This window comes from Coturnix japonica, chromosome 2 (genome assembly GCF_054131305.1).
Source record: "Coturnix japonica strain WE chromosome 2, WE-NBRP24, whole genome shotgun sequence".
In the NCBI taxonomy this organism is placed as follows: Eukaryota; Metazoa; Chordata; class Aves; order Galliformes; family Phasianidae; genus Coturnix; species Coturnix japonica.
Window position 1 is genome coordinate 63,187,868 of NC_140664.1, and position 19,355 is coordinate 63,207,222.

At 39.2% G+C, this 19,355-nt stretch overlaps 1 protein-coding gene across 7 annotated transcripts in view; it reads right to left on the reverse strand.

Moving 5' to 3' along the window:
- The window catches only part of PDE1C (phosphodiesterase 1C), a 253,895-nt gene that overhangs the window by 166,576 nt on the left and 67,964 nt on the right, over window positions 1–19,355 (reverse strand). The window contains exon 1 of one of the 7 annotated variants that reach the window (XM_015855059.3): window positions 875–939. The exons of 5 other annotated variants lie outside the window; for them this stretch is intronic. In XM_015855059.3, coding sequence (XP_015710545.2) covers window positions 875–915 — 41 coding nt within the window. In that variant the 5' untranslated portion in view covers window positions 916–939. Of the gene's footprint in view, window positions 1–874; window positions 969–19,355 lie in introns of those variants that run through there. One more of the 7 variants, XM_085539985.1, reaches the window with a different exon arrangement.

The window sequence follows — 19,355 nt, forward strand, 5'->3', positions numbered from 1 at the left end:
CCCTATGCTGGTTTCCTCCTTTATCACAGCACAGAGGTTCAGGTAAATGGAGGTTTCACCTTCTTTGCTTCTGAGTGCTGTGCAGTAAGGCTCTTAATTAGAGGTTCTTTCTCCTTAAGTACACTATTCTGTAGGACTACTAATATGGCTTGATGGAGAGGTATGAAAAATGCAGATCATGAGGGTAACATCCAAAATTCACTTTTCCAAAGGATGAGATCACTACAAAACAGACAAAATACCTGGACATATCAGAGTGAGACTGCCTTCCTCAGGGTGATGGCATAACCATTTCAAACACAAAACCATGAGTCCAAAGCAGAAGTTTCAGGGATACCCTTGGCACACCACTGCACTGTAAACCGGGTCTTACCTTCATATTGAACACCTCAACAACACTTTACCTCCAAGGGACCTACAGTTCTTTTATTTTTTAAGAGAAAAAGTGTGACTTTCGCATTATTTTGCTTTTTTTTTTTTCAGCAACATCTTTGCAGACCTCACTAGAGCTTGATAGGGATAGCAATAATATCTGTAAGAGCCATTGAAACACAAGCAAAACTGATGCCAAAACAGTGGCTTGTCTGGTGGAAACAGTACTTCAGTGGGCACAAGCAGACCAGGACTCCAGCAAAGCCCACATAAACCACCCCATGACACAGAAGTACTATGGGCACTGTAAGTGTGCTGAAACATTGCCTATTGCTGTTCCTGTATATTGTCTGTGTAAGCACACATTTTCTCCAATCAATTAATCTGATTTGACAGAATGAAAGCTTCAAGCGTTATAACAACATCTATAATTAGTACTACTGCAGTGTATTCATTTGTCCTTCCACACATAAACAATCCAGAATACATTTTATTTTCTTACCAGTAGTGCCTCCAACCAAAATGATGGCAAAGTGTTTTCATTGTTGCATGTCTGAGTCTGGATCTCTGAACTTCAGTTATAGCAAACGCCGTGGTGAGTCTGCCAGTATCATATTGCAAAATATTATGCAAACACTATATTCAAACAGTCTGTAAAACATTGACAGTTCTGCTAATTGTGCTAATGCCAAAATAAGCTGGGTTGATTCAGCTCAGCCTTTATTCCAGTGGTAAAAATATTTTTTGTTTGCTTTCTTAAGAACAATTCCCTTTTTTTTTTTTTTTTTTTTTTTATTGGGGGGGGGGAGGGGAGGCGCGATCCATTGCTTCAGTGATTTGCATTTATCTTAGATATTCTTCATATTTAAATATAAGAGAGAAATCAGAAAATATTCAAGTGTTGAAGATGATTTGTATTTATTCTTGGGGGAAAAAAAACAAGCATTCCAGTGCTGTGTCCTAAACAGACCTTAACTTCAAGAGGATGAACTCTACACAGTGTAACCATGGTGCTAAGTGTATGAAGAGTTCAAAAAATCACATGACCCAGAAAATGAAAACATGAGGTAATTCATCTAAGAGCACAATTAGCTTTGTCACCCTTCACCATAAAATGGTAGTGAACAGAATTACTGGTACATGATTCAGCTTTTGGTTGCTGGAAACATTATTAATATTCACCTAAATATTAAGCATTTTCACTAGCAAGAAACTGTCACCAGAGCATAGATGCCTGTGTCCTATTTATTCAAGGACGTTATGGGGCCCTAAGTCTAATGAATCTACTCTAAAGACTCATAATTCAACTGCATGTCAGACCAGTGTGAACAATCAACATCTCTGTACTATCTGTAGATACACTCCTATAAGTTAGGTACCTTATTCTCAGACTTTTCTTGCAGTTCCACATTCTAATTTTATTAAGCTAGACCTCGTACAACTCAAACTGCAGTTTGCAAGTGAAATTCAGTCTCTTTTCATTCTTCCTAAGATTAGATTTTAGGGGTTGTTGGTAACTGGTCCCTGCCATAGTGGTACAGCCATTAACATCAGCATAAGTGAGGGCTGGAAGACAAGGCCACAAGTGCCAAAGTTAGCCAAGCAACAGCAGTCTAAGGGCCTGCTAGCTGCCTTTAATTACAAGCAATCATCCAGCTCCCTTAGGGCTGGGGAATTATGATTTCTGCTGCATCCAGTAATTACAGATAGTTTTAGCTTCTCTGTCTGGAAGGAACACAGACAGAACCGACCCAGAGAATGCTGCACTTTCCAAAAGTTTCAAAAGCAGCAAACTAGATATTAAGACTACTGCACTGGATGCCTTTCTTGCATCCTAACAACATGTTCAGTCTTGCATTACATCAGGGCTAGACATACTGTGGAGAATTTCAAGAGAAGGCAAATCTAAGCACTCCAGGTAAGAAAATAATAAGAACCCTTCAAAAGCAACAGTAGAATCATCAGCACCACAGAAAAAGAAAAAGAAGTTGGTAGAAAAGGTGCTGCTCATGTAAACTTGTCTTTAGTTGGGTGAACTGAGCTGACAGGTTTGACTGAAAGCTCCAGTGACTGGCAAAAATTTCTGTCAGTGCTATTGACTAATATTCCCATGAAGACAAATGCATACTTCTTTTGCAATCTGTCCTTCTTGATCTGCAGTTACTTGGTTTGTGTAAAGGCAGATTTTCAGAAAGCTTGTAGAAACCCATCTTCAATTTGGGAGGGTTTCCAAAAAGGGAAAGTTCCCATGATGATGACAATATGTTTTTATTTAAACCATGTCCTTGCAATAGTTCCATAAAAATCCATATTGCTCTCAGGGTGCTGCAGCTTTGACAAAAGCACTGCCACTCCGGAAGGGCATTTTTAAAGTCTGTTCTTTCTTTAATGACCTCCATAGCACCAGAAACTCTTAAAACTCATATTACCATAAGTGACAGTTTAGGAGGGATGTGTGAGAGATGTAGTGATGGATGAGGGAAAAGGAGCTTTATAAAATGCTTTGCAAAAAGAATGAAAAGAGCTTGAAAGCTTGGTTATAAAAAGCCTTGGCAAAAGCAGGTGAGATGTGACTAACCGTCCAAGCAATTAATTACTTAAAAGAAATACCTGATGAGAGGATTAAGCAACAGCTGGCTTTCTAGTCTTTTTCAGAGGCAAACATCCAAGGAAGGGAAAGTAGGAAATTTTTGAGGACCTGAAGCCTCTATTCAACTTTTCAACAGTTTCCTGCTCCAGGTTACAGCACTTCAGATGCATAGGGATCAAATATATACTGAAGTTGGTTCAATTTGAGCGAATTTGACTCAAAGGTGTTTTGTTTTCTTTTTAATCACTACTTATATATTTGAAAGATAGAAGTGGGAGGTTTTTTGCTTGCCCCACCTCATACACAAAGTCTGTTTCATTAGAAAGGCCCATACTGCCCCCTGTGCTATTCAGTAAGCATGAAGAATAAACAATGAAGATAGTAATTACTGTCCGCCATATATTATCCTTTCTGGAATGAAGAAATAAATCTATGACTGTCATTGAATATCTGTACACTGAATTGTACATGTCAAAGAGTGTGGAAGTATAAATCAAACCTCTACTTTTGCCCCTTTGGGGTTTTGTTTTTTTGTTTTTTTGTTTTGTTTTGTTTTGTTTTTGTATTAAAATTTGCTGAGTTGTTATACAAAGGGAAGGTGTCCAGTTGCCTTTTTTTTTTTTTTTTTTAGCAATACCAGTGCTTTTTGAAGGAAGGAGTCCAAGTGCTTTCCTTCCCTTCTCATCCAGTGTCTGCTGCAGGGAGATGGATAGCCAGCTCAACTGGCTCTTGCCAGCAGAAAGGAATAGCCAAGTCAAAGCTATTTGACCCTCCAGCTCTGTCAGACTGCAGCCCAAGTGACAAATGTTAGCTTTGGGACCTTATATAGATCTCTTCCCACCCAAATTCCCCAAAACTGAAACAATGTGTGGCTTATTTTACCATGTATGACATACACTGGACACAGGTGCAAGCAGAAGGTGGCTGCTGAACCTGGGAAAGTTCATCCAGACACATGGAAGCAAAATTCAAAACTATACTGCTCTGAATCCAAGGAGCCAGGTAAATTATCACCAGAGATATATCTGCCCGGTAGCAGGGATCCTCAGTAGACAGGATTCGTCAGCTGAAGTGATTCACAAAGCAGAAGCTTGTTAGCCTGATCTCAGTAGTGTGCCAGTCATTAGAACCAGTCAGAAGGAAAGTAATTAAAGAAAAGGGAAGTGGAATAAGAAGCAACATCTATTTATCACATTGGCTCATGGCTGATTAACCTGGGATCAGTTTCCTGTGATCATAAGAACATGGTAGATCTAAACTATTTGGATCTTACAAAGACCTCATATTCAGCATTTTGGAGGAAAAAAAAAAAAAAAATCACACACAGGGACAGCAACTGCAACGTGAGCAATACAACCAAAAGCAAACCAAGCATGTGGGTAAGTCTCCCTTCTCAAGACACTCCACTGCCACAGCTGTCCTGTCCTCCCTCCTTTTGCTGTGCAACTAAACCATCCTGCAAGAAAAAAAACAAGGATTGCTACTGCATTGACCAGAAGGTTTTGAGTGCCCATTCAGGAAGAATGTGCCACCCTTTCACTTACCACACCTCCAAGGTTGCCATCCACAATTCTGACAAGCAGCCCACTGACTCAAAGATCAACTCCTTACATCACTGGACTTTCAGTGTGAGTTTTAAAGTGGGCAGCATTTTAGCTAATAATCATCATAATAAAAAAACCCTCCTGCATCTACAAGGACCGTTTTTCAAACCGACTTTCCAAAGCACAACCAGAAAATCACTGATAGTTTATAAGCGACATTTCATCCTTAATGCTCACCATTGCCTTATGGCATTTCAATGACAACAGCAGAAGTTATCAGAAGAAAAGAATCTACCAAGATAAATCTGCACTGTAAGAACAAGTGATATTCATACAATCTTCATTTAAGCTAATTCCTACCATTTTCATTTAAATTAGATCCATTGATCAGATTTCATCACTGTCTTGATCACAGTCTAATCTGTTCCTCCATTCCTACTCCACATTACTGCACCCTTGGCTGCTAGTGATAGGATAAACTGAAGTACTGATAGCAACAGTGCAAGAGGCTGGTAAAATGACTTCCCTGAGGGCTCCCCATGTCTGGCATTTGAGTGGTGCCTGGGAAGAACAAGAGAGCAAACCATACCTAAGGAACAACCATCACTCATCTCCCTCTCAGAGCTTGCTGGTAAAAGTTTGATTTGTCACAGGGGACTGCCTAGGCTCCTTTACAGGTCTGGGCTCAATCTTTTTGCCCACTCTCAGTGTTCACTCTTCATCTACACCTACAAAGCAATGGAAAATAGGTAGAAACCTCTCAGCCAAATCCTGTGCAAAAACCTTTGTCCATCACAGATGGCCTAATGTCCTCTCTGAACATCTCAGATTCAGATCCTTGACATTTGTCTAGCATGTAAAAACAAGCGTACATTCACATGATCACCAAGTTCTATCAGTGCAGCACAAAGGAGCAAACCAATACAGAAGGGAAAACTGCTGGGCTGTGTTTTGGAGGTCCCTCAAATACAACCATTCCATCTATAATATAAAATGATCTTGGAATTTTCCCAATGCGGCTTGTGAAATTACTCATCCAGGTCACACCTGGGAAATACTTAAACTGTATCTTACACGCCACAGCACAAAATAATTAGCTTGCAGTAATAATAAAGAAGACTATGGCTAAATTGGTATGAAATCAAGAAGCTTTTATGCAATCGTCCTTCAGGAACAGGTCTGCCTTTGCTAGAGCAGTGAGTTATATGACTTTCCTTCACATGAATATAATACAGCATTGCAAGTCTGTCCAACTCGATCCTAATAAGACCAGCATAAACCAAAGAAGTATCCACCAGCTTAATTCATACCTTAATGCATTTCCTTCTCACCTACTATCTCAATTTAAAAAATATATGCTCAGCAGCAGCCAGTTCACTCTCCAGTAAATATTTAATTTGTATGTATGAAGCATCCGCCACTGTAATAACTCAGTCCAGAGCATTTCCTAGAAGGATTATTATCGCTTTTGGATTCTTATGGCTGTAAAAGTTTATTCAGTCTCAAATTCTCACTCTTCTGTTTGTCAATCGTGACTGCCTGCACAGAAGTTAGAATTACATATGTGCATGCATGTGAGCCCAAACGTGAGACGAGATAAAAGAATGTTAAGGTAATAAAAGCAAGCACTGAAAGTTGAAGAAGCAAGTACAAAGAGTGCAGATCCCGTTACATGACAGCAATCTGAGAAAGCTTCCAGCTATGTGACTACATCCGTTTTCATACTGCATCAGGCAGACCTTGCACTGCTCACAGAGGACTTAAATTTCCCCATGGTATTTTCAGTGGTATTCACATCTTTCCATATCAGATTGCTCAGTGTAGCAGCCAGAGCAGATACAGTTTAAAGAAGTACAAAGACTGCAAACAGACTCATAATAATGATTTACTTTCATTCCCTATATAAAGTCATGCACAGTATGTGATATCTGTAAGGAATCTGAAATGGCATTTCTTCTTCATGCAGCATCCCATTTTCATTATCATTCCCCCTACCATTAGACACCTCTGTTTCCACCTGTATGGAGCAGTACCATTTTCCTATATTTTGCACAAATGTTCATTGTGTTGATATAACTTTTTACTTAAATGTGAATTCTGAAGATGCTGGTGTAAACATATTACACATGGACTGTGCAGACGTTGAGTTTTAATAAAAAGTCATAAATGTGATGCCTTACGGGAAATACAGCCCTTGAATATAAGTGTGACTTGGGGCCTTTTGCACCAATAAAACAGGGCTTTGATTTGATTGCCCGTAATGCAAAATATTAATGAACCTCCCTGTGGAACTTGGCAGCAACGGAACCCAGCCTAATTTCATGCTGCATGAAATCTCATCTGTACATAAGTGCTGAACAAACTCTCCATAGCATCCAAAACCTTAATTCACAATCTGATAGTGAATACCCAAGCTGACTGTGAATTAAGCACGAGTGTATTGAAAACGCATAAACAGATACAGAGTTGCATTTAGTGTCAGTCGTGTCAAAGCTCTATCTTTTTAGACTTGTGGTACTGATTTGTAGATATCCAAAGGCTCCTAAACATGGCACTTTATACCTGCATTTGGCCAGAAAGAGGAAATACCACCATTTCACCATCTCTGACTTCATTCCAGCAGCTATACACTCCATTATAATGCGTCCTGAAACTGACGTAGCCAAAGAGTCTGAGCAATTCTAAGCCATGCCACCTGACAATTTGTGACTCATGCTTTTAATCAGAGCCGAGGAACAGTTTTTTGCTGCAATGTTGTGTGATGAGAGGAATAGAAGGAGAAGTCTTTGTCTGTTATCAGTTGAAAGTAGGGTATATCATCTAGTAGAGAACTGTGTACAAATAAATACTAGAATTGATATCTGCTGCACTGATTTACTCTGAGATTGGTGACTGAGTACACCGTACAGATAAAAAGTTATGGCTTAAAGAAAGGAAGGGAAGGAGGGAAGGAAAGAAGAGAAAAATGAAGTAATTTGTGAAACTAAAGTAATAAAAAGTAGATCATGCCACATCTGCCATCAAAAAACCTACACGTTTCTGCAGAAACATGGGAGAATGAATACTATTTATTTTATTTGCAAATATTCCAGTGATTTGGAATATTCCCAATTCCCAATGTATATTCAACAGCATTTTCACATGTCTGTGTAAGATTCCTATCAAAGCCCGCATTTGTAGGACAAGGCTGGTTATTGCCTCGTATGGGCCCAAGCCAACAACAAGGTGTTGGTTTTTTTCTGTGTATTAATGGGCACTAAAGAGCAAAGCTTGAAATTCTAACAGTGAGATCAGTTTTCTACACTGTGGAGCCCTGATTTTCTTTACACAATTTGATAATGCAAAATAAATCAACAAAATTTAACTTCTTTATTTTATTTTATTTTGGCTAGGTCTGAGCATCTTGTTGCACAGAGAGCTCTCAAAGGATTCAATTATTTTCACTTGTATTGGGGAGCAATAAAAACAGCCCCCATTTAAGCATGAACTCGAAAGACCTATTGATTTTCACCTACTGAAGAATTTCAGCACATAGCCAGGAAATCTAGTTTTATCAAACTGCAGCTCCAACTCCACTGCTTGGTTAATTCTACAACCTCCACAACAGAAAATGTGGGGCTCAGTTGACCCATAACTAACAGCCTCATAGGCAGGCTTGCAGAGGGGGAAATCTCTGCCTCCAAAGATGGTATGGGGAAGCCTCTGGCAATGCTTGCAGAAAACTTGCTCCTTGAGAAAGAGGGCAGAAGTGTCCTCTTCTCCCTAAGGCAACCCTATGCAGGCAAGTTCTGGAGACAAACCCATACATACCTTCCATTCTAGGATACCAGGTCAGCTTATTTCTGTTACTGTTTTGGGAAATGCCAAATTTTTGCCCCAAAGTACCTTCAGTCTATGGTTTGTTTGATGTTTTTTTTTTTTTAAATGGGAATGGTGGTGTCAGGTCTGAAAATTCACTGGCAGCAAAGCAAAGGCTGTTGGAGTTCAGAATAATGGTGTGACCAACATGGTATTCAGGACATTTTACTTGGTGCTGTGGTTAGAATATAACCTAAGGCTGTTACTGTAAGCACAGCCTTTCAATGGACTAAGCCATATCTTAGTCCCTCACAAAGTCACACAGCACCAACAATCAACTTTATCCAAAAAAAAGCCTTTCTCTGGAAACACTCACTGAGCACACCAGAATTAACCAGCAAACTTAAATCTGGGGCAGTGTCCATGGTGTGGGTTTCAGTTCTAAATGCCAATAGCTAACAGCTGGAAAACTGCATGTTGGTTTAGTTCAGAAGAAAGTTCCTCCTGATACCAGGGAAGTAAACACACACTTTAGCTCCTAATACAGAAGGTTGATTTAAACAAAAACAACTTCAGAGCTTTCAATGATAGCAACAACTCTTGTGGGTCTATCCAGCAGTTTCTGACATGAACTTGTCCTTTGTTCTCATTTTTGCAGTATACAAGTACATAGAATTGCTTGAGTTGGAAGGAATGTTTAAAGGTCAGCTAGTCCAACTCTCCCGCAATGAACAGGGACACCTACAGCTAGAGCAGGTTGCTCAGAGCCCTGTCCAGCCTCACCTGGAATGTTTCCAGGTACAGGGCATCCTTTGAGCCAACCTTTTCCAGTGTCTTGCTACCCAGTCTGAACAGCCCTGGCTCTATCTGTCTTTATAGGAGAGATGTTCCATTTCTTTGATTTTAGTAGCCCTTCTCTGTGAGATTCTACATTGCAAAATACCCTATTCCTTGCAAGTAAACAACAAATCCTGACTGAGAAAACTATGTCCATGCACTCACTAACTTACTTGTTAAATGGCAGCAGTCAAATGTGTCAACATACTGACACAAATCTACATCTGGTAGAATTCAAACTCATTATCTCATATTTGTATGCACTTTACCATGTGTCTAGAATAGACACATACTTTAAACAAGTTAATGAAAAAGCAGCAATAGAGTGAACCACGCACACAGGCTTTAATAAGAAAAATTAAAATTGCCCAACTGAAAGCTCAACTGAGCAAGCAGCAAACATATAAAAGTCTGATTAATTAGATGCCTTTGGAGTTTAAGACAGGTGAAATATAAAATTTGCTAAAGGAAGAAAAAATGCATTAAGATTAATTTCATTTCTTAAGGTGCCAGAACCACGTTGTAAATAGCAGTAGCTCCTTTAGAGAAAGATGATAACTGCTGCAAGATATCATTTATTGTAACTTGTAAACAGGTGGTTTTTAAACATTCCTCTTCAGCTACCACAAATAATTCCATGACCACAGTGCTTTCAAGAAGAGTGCCCTTATGTGCCATTTGAAACAGCACATCGCTGAAAGCAACTGGATGTGAAAGCAATCAGCAGGTCATCAGTTTTCAAGGTCACATCACACCTGGTCCCGAAGGATACAAATGGCTCCACTCTTAAGTCAAGCTTGGCAACCTTAACAGGCCACCTACAGAAATGAAATTAAAATGAATTTCATCCAGAAAAACCTATTTGAAGCCCCCAGCTGAAAGATGCCATCCACACTGGCAGCCATACTAGCAGTCCCGTATTCTGTGAATTTTTACAGTTTTCACATGATCTAATATATGAGCTAAATGTCAGGATTTTCCTAAATTCAGTGAGGAGGCATGCAGCAAAGAATTCTCCATGTCAATTTAATTCTATGAGGAATCAGGTGCAGTCGTGGAGATTCAGAGCTGTCCTCAAAGAGTTTCTAACCTTTGCTTTGAGCAAGAATGTTGCAAAATTTATAAGCTTCAAACATAGGTTACAATTCCAGCTGAAAACACACTGCCATTAAGCAAAATGATAGAGAGATTTGAATGGGAGATTATGCCTTATTCAATCAATCAAAATATTTATTTCAAATGAAGCCCCAAATCCTGATAGCAACATTTATTACTATCTTTAAGCATACCTATATTCATCAGTTCAAATATTTTAAGCATGTGAAGGATCAGAACACTAGGAGGACTCTCAAATTCACCGTGATGCTGACATCCTGCAACAGGGGAATAAGGAGTCCAACTGCAGAGCATGGTGGGGGCAAAGAACTGAGGCAACCTGAATCCCTTTAGGCACTGTGGCTTTTCAGGCAAATGCAAAGTATCAACTTGGTCAGGAGGAAAAAAAGAAGCACTGAAAACTTCAGAGACAAAAACAGAAAGCAAATAAATTATCCAGTCACCATCACTTCATCTGTAATATTGCTGGTATTCTCCAGATGCTTGCGTGTTGATGCTGCCTTCCTATCGCTCACTATAGCCAAATACAAGTTCTGGTTCTCTGCGAAAGAGTAATGCACATTACACATAGAGAGAAAAAAAAAAAAAAAAAAAAAAAAGAAAAAGAAGATAAGCCTTATGTTGTGCATGTCCAAATAGTGTTGTTAATGAGGTGGCAGAAGCACAGGATTTAGACAGAGTTGCTCATCCTACAACAAGGCAGAATTCTGCCCAGAAGCCTCCAGGGCTTTGGTACCTGCAGGTACCACATGGTCCTCATCAGCCAAAGGCTCATAATTGTACACAGAACAATATGAAGACAAACAATGAACCTTAAACAAGGTAAAGAATCACTGCCTGGGAAGCTCCTGGTGAATATAACTTTAAAGGATTTTTTGTGGCAGAAGACATACTCAGTACCATTGCACATGTATCAAAGTGTGAAATACAAAACAGCCCTTTGTTGCATTTATTTTGGAGATAGATATTGTGTGCTAAGTAACAGGTTTCCCTCTGTATAATATTTATGGATGCTTGATGAATTTCAGGGTTGTCTACAACTCTGGAGCTCCAGAAGAACTAGGATGAGCTGGAAGTTACATCTTCATCACTTATTGCAACTATTAAAATGCTATCGTTATATTCTACTTACAGAAGAGGAGAAAAGAAAGCTCCTATCTATGTGAGCTTCTGTTAAAATTTGTAGTTAAAGAATTTATTTATTCCTCCTGCACACTGCTCCCAGCTCATTTAAAGTGAACACAGCTAACAGGAGGGCTTTCCATCCAGTATATCAGCCACCCTTTTATCTGTACAATATAAGTAACAGCATGCATGAGGTCTCAAAAAATATGGAAGAGGAATGAGAACAACTTTTCTCCCTCTTTAAAATTTTATACTGTGAAGGAGGGTTGTATGTTTTCATTGAACAGAGAATGTGCACCCTTAGGCTATGGCAGTTGGCAGTGCATGCTAGATTATCACACCAGTAAATCAACAAGAATCATAAACTGGAGAATTTCTGGCAAAAAATATGTATATGCCCCTGGAAAACACAGTTCCCTATTCCATCACACATCAAAAAGTGAGCCTAAAACAAGATTCTTCTTAAATGATGTCCAGCAATCAAAACCAAAGACTGACGGCAGTTCAAGTACTTTTAGTGAGGAGAAAAAAAGAAGAACATTCCACAACTTTTACCAAAAGAAAGAATCTGGAAAATGGGGAAGCTCTTGAGTTAATCAAATTGATTTTGGGTAATGCAATGCCAAAGGAAGGACTTAATCCTCCTTTGTTGCCTAGTCATTCTGCAGGGGAAGACCTTGAGGTGAGCTGAATTTTCCCTCGAGCTACCCAGCTGCTTCTCTTGAAAGGGAACATGAAATTACCAATAATGAATGTGAATCCAAATCTCTGAGCCTGTGGCTTTATTCACAGTGCTAAACACGTTCCCTTCCCATTTTTGTTAAGAAACATTTGTTAAGAATTTCCCTTAGAAATAAGATAAAGATTTTGACTGAATGATATGCCTGCCAAAATATCTGCTTACAATCACCCTGATCCTGGGAACACAGGAGGCTGAGTTCACCAAATGCTTCTGGATGATAAAACAAGTTTTATCAGGGATAGCGTATCACCATCATGGTCTCTCTGCCAGTGATCCAACAACCTAGCAGTCACAGCATCTCCTCACAACGTGTGAAACTCAGGGTACATTATAGCTTGTCAGCTGGTCCGTAGCATTTCAGTCCAACACAGTCTGCGTGGGCAGAGCTCTGGGTGAGTCACAGACCTTCGGGGGGTCTGTACTAAATGCACCCCCAGGCATTCACTCTTAGGAAGCAAAATAAGATGATGCATCTAAATCTACTTTCATTTACATTTTTCAGACACTTGTCTTAGTTTTAGAGGACACAATACAGAAAAATTGGGATTTAGAAGATTGTTTCCACCTCCACATAACAAACATGAAAATATTGAGGATTTGCCTGTCTCGGTCAGATGAATGATCAGCCTCCAACAGAACACCGATACCCAATAGCAACAGTAAGAGAACCTGTTTAGAAAGAACAAGACTAAAAATTTCCTTCATCAGTAGCCACCCAGTTGTATACACAATGTAAAGACTATAACTCTGCCCTTTGCCCTTTCCTTCCTCTTAATGGACCCGTTATCTGTTTTTGTACTTGTTTTTCCTTCTGTACCCACTCGTATTACTCATCTACACATCTTCCTGTAAAAATGAATTTGAGAAGTTTGTTACCTGCCATGTTCAAAAATATTTCAACCTGATCTCCTACTAGGGAGTGCTTCCTCATTCCAGTATTGCTTTTTTTAACTTCTGACAGGTCATCGATTCACCCATGTATTTATTTATTCTCAAAAGCACTTCAGTTGACCTATGACTTCACAGAGTGAACGTGGCCTTGGCCTACATGCTCATCATCCTTCATCTGTTCAGCTAACCAGACTGAGTGCTGGGAAGGAAAGAGGAACAACCTCAGTTGGTATAACTAATATATATATATATATACACACATATATATATTATATACACATAGATATATATCACGTGTAAGCAAGCGCTAGACTACTTCAAACCACATTTTTTTAGCCCAAGATGGTTTTCACATCTTTAGTTTAGAACCTTGGGTTCCCATCCAGCATTTGCTGTTCCCACCAAGGCAACTGCACTCCCTCATGGCACCGTCTCAGCATAAACTCAGTTCCGTTCCCAATTTCAGCAAAATCCATTGAGAAAGCAAGATAGATTTGGGAAGAAAACAAACAAACAAACAAAAAGTGATTTCTTTGTAGAGATGTTAGTTAATAAATAAAGTGATTCAGGTGGTACACAGAATGGCACAAGATGGAGCAGGATCCTGTCTGCTGTAAAAACCGTCTGGAAATTAAACGTCTGCTGTAAAAACTGTCTGGAACTAACAATATCAGAAGCACAAAAAATAAAAAGCTATTCAGAAAATATTGCAAGATTTGACACAAGTAGATTTCTAAATGGTTGCTGGCTTACAAAGTGCTGGGCTCAGTAAAAAATCAGCAGAGTGTTGCAGAAAAAAGGGCAAAGGGCTCCCCTAAGATTAAAACCTTTTGTTTTGAATCTTGCCAGGCATCAAGAGTCTGGTTAGCTGAACAGATTTATGTTTTCATTCTGCTATGATACTGACACTCCAACAGCACGAGTACCTTTAGACCTCTGCACTGTCTTGTCTTTTTCTTTATCTGCCTGCTGACAGATGATGCTCTTTGAAGCAGAGTTATCTGTCACAGATAACCACTGGAGATCATTCTTCCCATTGCAATACTTTTGAATTAACCAATATGTCATTTTCTTCTCTTGAGGATCCAATTTTTAATTTTTTTTAATAAGTAGTATGAGAATATAAAATTGCAGGTTTACACGTATATGTCTTTTTAGATGCTGAAAGACAGCTTATTTCAATTAAAACAAAACTGAAATCAGCTGTATACTGGAAAAGATAAAACTGAAAATCAGCCCACAGATAGAAATACAACTACACCAGTTTCTGTTAGTTAAGGATCTGGTCCACATTCATTAATTAGAATGAAACATAATGCCTATTATGCAATCAAGAAACTCCATTTATTTTTGTGGGGAAAAAAAAAAATAGAATTCATCTCAGGAAACAAATGTAGCCGAATACTCAGCTGGATTATGGGGCATGCTGGAGGACAGCACCAGCTTCAGCAGTGGGATGGATTGGACATCACTGCCCATAATGCTTCATCTCCAGGTCCTCAGGGCTTTTCTGCTCTCTTTTTAGACAAGGCTTGTCAGTACTCACCTCCTCCTGTCCTTTGTGAGGTGGGAGGGAGGCTCAAAGTTGCATGGCTGAAGCACACTTAGAGTGGAAAAAGCTCTGTAACACTACTAAGCACAGCCAATTAGACTGGAATGAGCCCGTGTTAAACATAAACAATTCCATGCAGTCCAAAATCGCCTCTTCCAACAGACTCACATTAAGGAGATTGGTTCTAACTCCATCTTGTATAAGCATGACCTCTTCCACAGAGCTCCAGAAGCCAACAGTGCTATAACATGTCCTACTTGCTTCCAGTGTGTTAGGTCATCCATCATTTTGGAGCATTTTTATCTATAAAGCAAAATTGTTTTCCAAGGGCTTTTATCAGCAAGCTGGGAACATGTACAAAATATCTCTCCTTTTGCTCTGCATTATCTGGACAAACTGAAGTGGTGTCAGAGAAAAGAGCTTTCTGCACCCTCTTTTCATGTTTACCACACAGACTTCTCTAAAGTCTTAAGGATGCTTCCTCATCCTGTTCCCTTCTTACTTCTCCATTCCATCATTGAACTGTGAGTGTAGTTCTGTACGTGTACAGACAAATGTATAGGGCACTAATTTTGCATTTGAAATGTCAGGCCTATCATACATCACTATACACAAAACAGAGAAGCTACCCTGGATATTTTTATTTTACAGTGAAAAGACAAAAGAAACTGTTACAAATGCAAACATTTTGAATTTTATTACAATGATAAAAAGGGGAAAGAAAATTCAGGAGCCGTAGAATAAAAGCTCAGTATTTTAACTGAGCTAGCAGCTAGCCTGGGATTTCGGATAACTACTAAATAGTGACTATTTCCACAGTGTTTACTATTTGGAAAACTCGAGTTGACAGCTACCAGATAAAGATCCTGGCCGAAAAAAAGAAATTAGGCAATTTTCCAATAACATGATGAATTACTCACTGGTGAGTTTCCTTAATGAGTAGAATAATGCACAGAATGGCTTTTCTTTCTTGCTTTTTCTTTTTTCTTTCTTTTTTTTTTTTGTGAGAAGGACTCCCTGCTCACCTCGTAGAATGCCAGACGCTCCAGAAAAAGCGTCTCAAACTCAAAAAAGCTGGATTAATATTTGTTAGTGTTAAAGTTCATTGCTGAAGCTGCTGTTTGAGACAGGCCCTTTTCTTGGTTTTGTTGATTGTTTTGTCAAAGGACATATCAGTAAAATATTATTTTTGTAGCAGAGGAGGAAAGTAAAACCATAAGATCACAAGGGATGACAAGGAGATGACATCAGCTTCACTTCAGAGGGCAAATGGGATTTTAGAAGTTGAAAGCACAAGTTCTGTCATCTTGAATAAGAATTTTGACTCATTTCCATAGAGAATTCTATTAAAACGCATCCCATTCCTCAGGTGGAAACCCAACAAGTCAAGCAAAATTATCCTTCAGAGTGAAAATACACCTGATTTCTCCTGATACCATGGCAAAACTGGATGAGTTCCAAAAAACTTAAATGAAGCAAAATCGGAGAGCAGCTTAGAATAATGTAAAGCAGAAAAACACATTCCACTAACTTTTGAATAAGACTTGGTCAACCAGGAAAGACTGTAAAATGAAATGCATTAAGAAGCAAATAATTTTGATGCATATCTTTACAGCACCTGGGCTCATGACTCTCAGAGGCATGTAGATGCTCATAAAGAACAGAGGCAAAGGCACAACACAAAGGCGCTGTGCAGCTCTCCATTAACTGCTTCCAGATTTCAGGAAAAGCTTTCTAGAATAGTTTGCTTTCAGTGCTTGACACGGATTAAGTCAGACCTGGCAGCTGAGCTCACAAATCCACAGAAATAAGCAGATGAAGATCTCCCATGATTTCTACAGGAAGCAGTAACTTATTGTCTCTGATGAATATTGCACAATGGAACCTACTTTATTTAAACTTCATGGAAATAGTGTTTTATTCCTTCCCCGCTCTTTAACGGCCATGGTAGAGCAGACTGTCATCAGTATTAGTCTTCCTGAGCACAGAAAGACAAGTTGTTTTTTTTCCTGTTTGTTGTACACGAAACACAACATATTATGCACTACATTGTTTTTCTACATCAGCATCATAGCTCAGCAAGACTAGCTGCTTATTAGATCTTTTTCATCTGCTACTCCTTGTATTGCTCTGTCAGATTTGCTTACAGCAGTTGACTCATCTCCTCCATGCTCTACCAAGATACACCATGAACAACCAGAGAGCAGAGTCCAGACGCCTTAACAATTATTCTCCTAGATGGAAGAAGGAAAAGTTTGTTTGCAGGTAACTGTAGTACTACAGGGATTGCACCTGCCTTTCTCATTTTGCATTGTTTTATCTTTTTCCTTATAACCTTCTGCTGTTATTAGTGTTAAGCAATCTGTTAATTAAGTGGCAACATAGTAGCCCAGTATAGAGCTCTTGCCACCATCAAAAAGAGTTAAAAAGAAGGAAAAAAAGAAAAAGACAAAAAACAGAATACCTTTCATAAAGATTTCAAGGATATTTCATTTCTCATTACGCTTTTCAAGAGTGACCAAGTACATATGGGTCTTATGGGAGCCATAGCAATCACGAACTGCTAGCGTCATATGTTGCAGATGTAAGCAGCACAGCCATAAATCAATACCAAGACATGCATGGGCCTGAGTAGCCTGGCACTGTATTACTTACTATTCACCCTTCCCACAGCTGCCTGTAACTGGAATGCAATCAGAGCACATAAGAATCTATGTCTGTCTGGCACAGGGTTAGATCCAGGGCTGCTGATTACAGGTCCACAATTAGGACTATGATAGAGTAGTTTGACCTGTTATTTGGTAAGTGATTGTATTTAAGCCATTTCAACATAAAAACATAAACCAAAACATTTTCTGGGAACTCAGAAAAATCAATGTTATTAAAATCTTTAAAATCACTTTAAAATCACTTTAAAGACACTTAAAAATCAATACCATAAAAACCAAAATTAATTTTTAAAAGAATAAAAGAGCATTCCATTTACTAAAATGATTAGCCGGAATAGTGCATCAGATAATGTTCAGGGAATGGAACATGATGCAACACATCATTATAGAAGTGACAAAAAGCTTTTGTAAACCATAATAGGATGTACACACCTACAAAAGGGATTGCATTCTGTTACAAATCTAACACAAACACTGTACTTCTAACAAAGTTTCCTCAGCAAAACATTTTAGAAGACACCAAAACCAATTATGTCTAAGAGACTCTGAGTCGAGCCTATGGCTATCTTTCATAAGTTTTTAGAGGCAGTTGTTTTTAATATTTGTGGACATAAAAATTACATTTTGCAAGATGCACTGTTACACAACTTATTTACTCATTGAAAAAAGTGTTGTATGTAAAGGTTTTGACCCTGGTATTTAGTGATTTAGTATTTCAGTGCCAAGTGCTCAACAGCTATGTGTGGTTGTCTATGGACAGAGATGGTCAGGAGCTCTGACTCAAGACACAGCCTTTGACTCAACCTGAAAATATATTTAACCTTAATGTGACACCGTGGATAAAAGGTGACTTTGAGCAATGACTTGCACAGAAAGGTTTCATTGCAGTGCCACAAGTTTCTCATTCACCTTCAGTATGGCAGTGTCCCTAGAATGACCTCTTGCTTATCCTCAGCTCCTTCGATCAATTCATAGCTGCTGAAAACTGGTCCTGAGCACAGCAGTGTACCAAGGCAGAAGATGTAGATGTTTGAAAGGGAAAATGAAAACCTAAATTACTTAAGGTATCCAAAGCTCAGTGGGTAGTGAGAGCTTCAGAAAATAGCACAGCTCCTGCTGGGATTTCTGGACCACAATTAACTTCTGTTTCCCAAGGAGGTGGGTTGCAGGGCCTAATCTTGCAAACAGAGAAGAACTAAGTGGGAGTGTAAACTCATAGTACAAAATAGGCTGTTTTAGAAAACTGAATAAGGGAGAACAGCATGAATGGTACATCAAACTTGAGTTAACCAGCTTTGTTGAAGAAATAAAACTGAGCTCCCGAAAACAGTGTGTGGGGCCCTGAGGCTAAAGGGTCCATGCCAAGCACAACATGTGAAGCAGTGCAGCCATTCACTTCCATATGCTGTTTCCATGAATTAGAGTAGAAGCCTATCCAAGCTTCATGCACAGTGGAGGTGGTAGAGGAAGTCCGAGCCATCCTCCTGCACCCACAATGAGCAAGCCAAGCAGCAGTGGCTCCAGACAGCTCCCTCAGTCTCCACATCCTTCCCCACAGCCCAGCCCTCACCGTGATCCTATCGCTCTAACTTCATTTCCAGCCCAATTCGGGGCCCTACACTAATCACAAGTGACAGATGGAAGCTGCGATACATCTCCAGCTCCAGATCATTAAATAAGATGACCTGTATTTCCTGTGGTAATCAGATATTGCTGAAGTTACCTCTGGATCATCTAAACCAGGGCTGACAAAAAGACCTCAACAATCATGGAACAGATTTTATTTCTATCTGAGTTTAAATCACAAGTACATGTATTTGTTTATCTTCCTAAGTTGAAGTATTATAATTTAGATGTGTGGGTGGTGGGGGGGGTTGGGGGGGAGGAGAACTGAAAGAAAAACCATCCTCCAATTGCAATAATACTAGGGGAAATAAATCATGGGTGACACCTCTATTTTTCTACATAAACCAGTCTGCATCCACTGTTAGGAAGAAATGAAAGCAAGGACTCAGAGAAAGCAAATGTCAAGAAGGAAGCAGTATTAGTAGATGAAACAGATTCTCTTGACATTTTGTTACTATTATTTTTAAGATTAAGATCACTCGTCTAAGGTTGT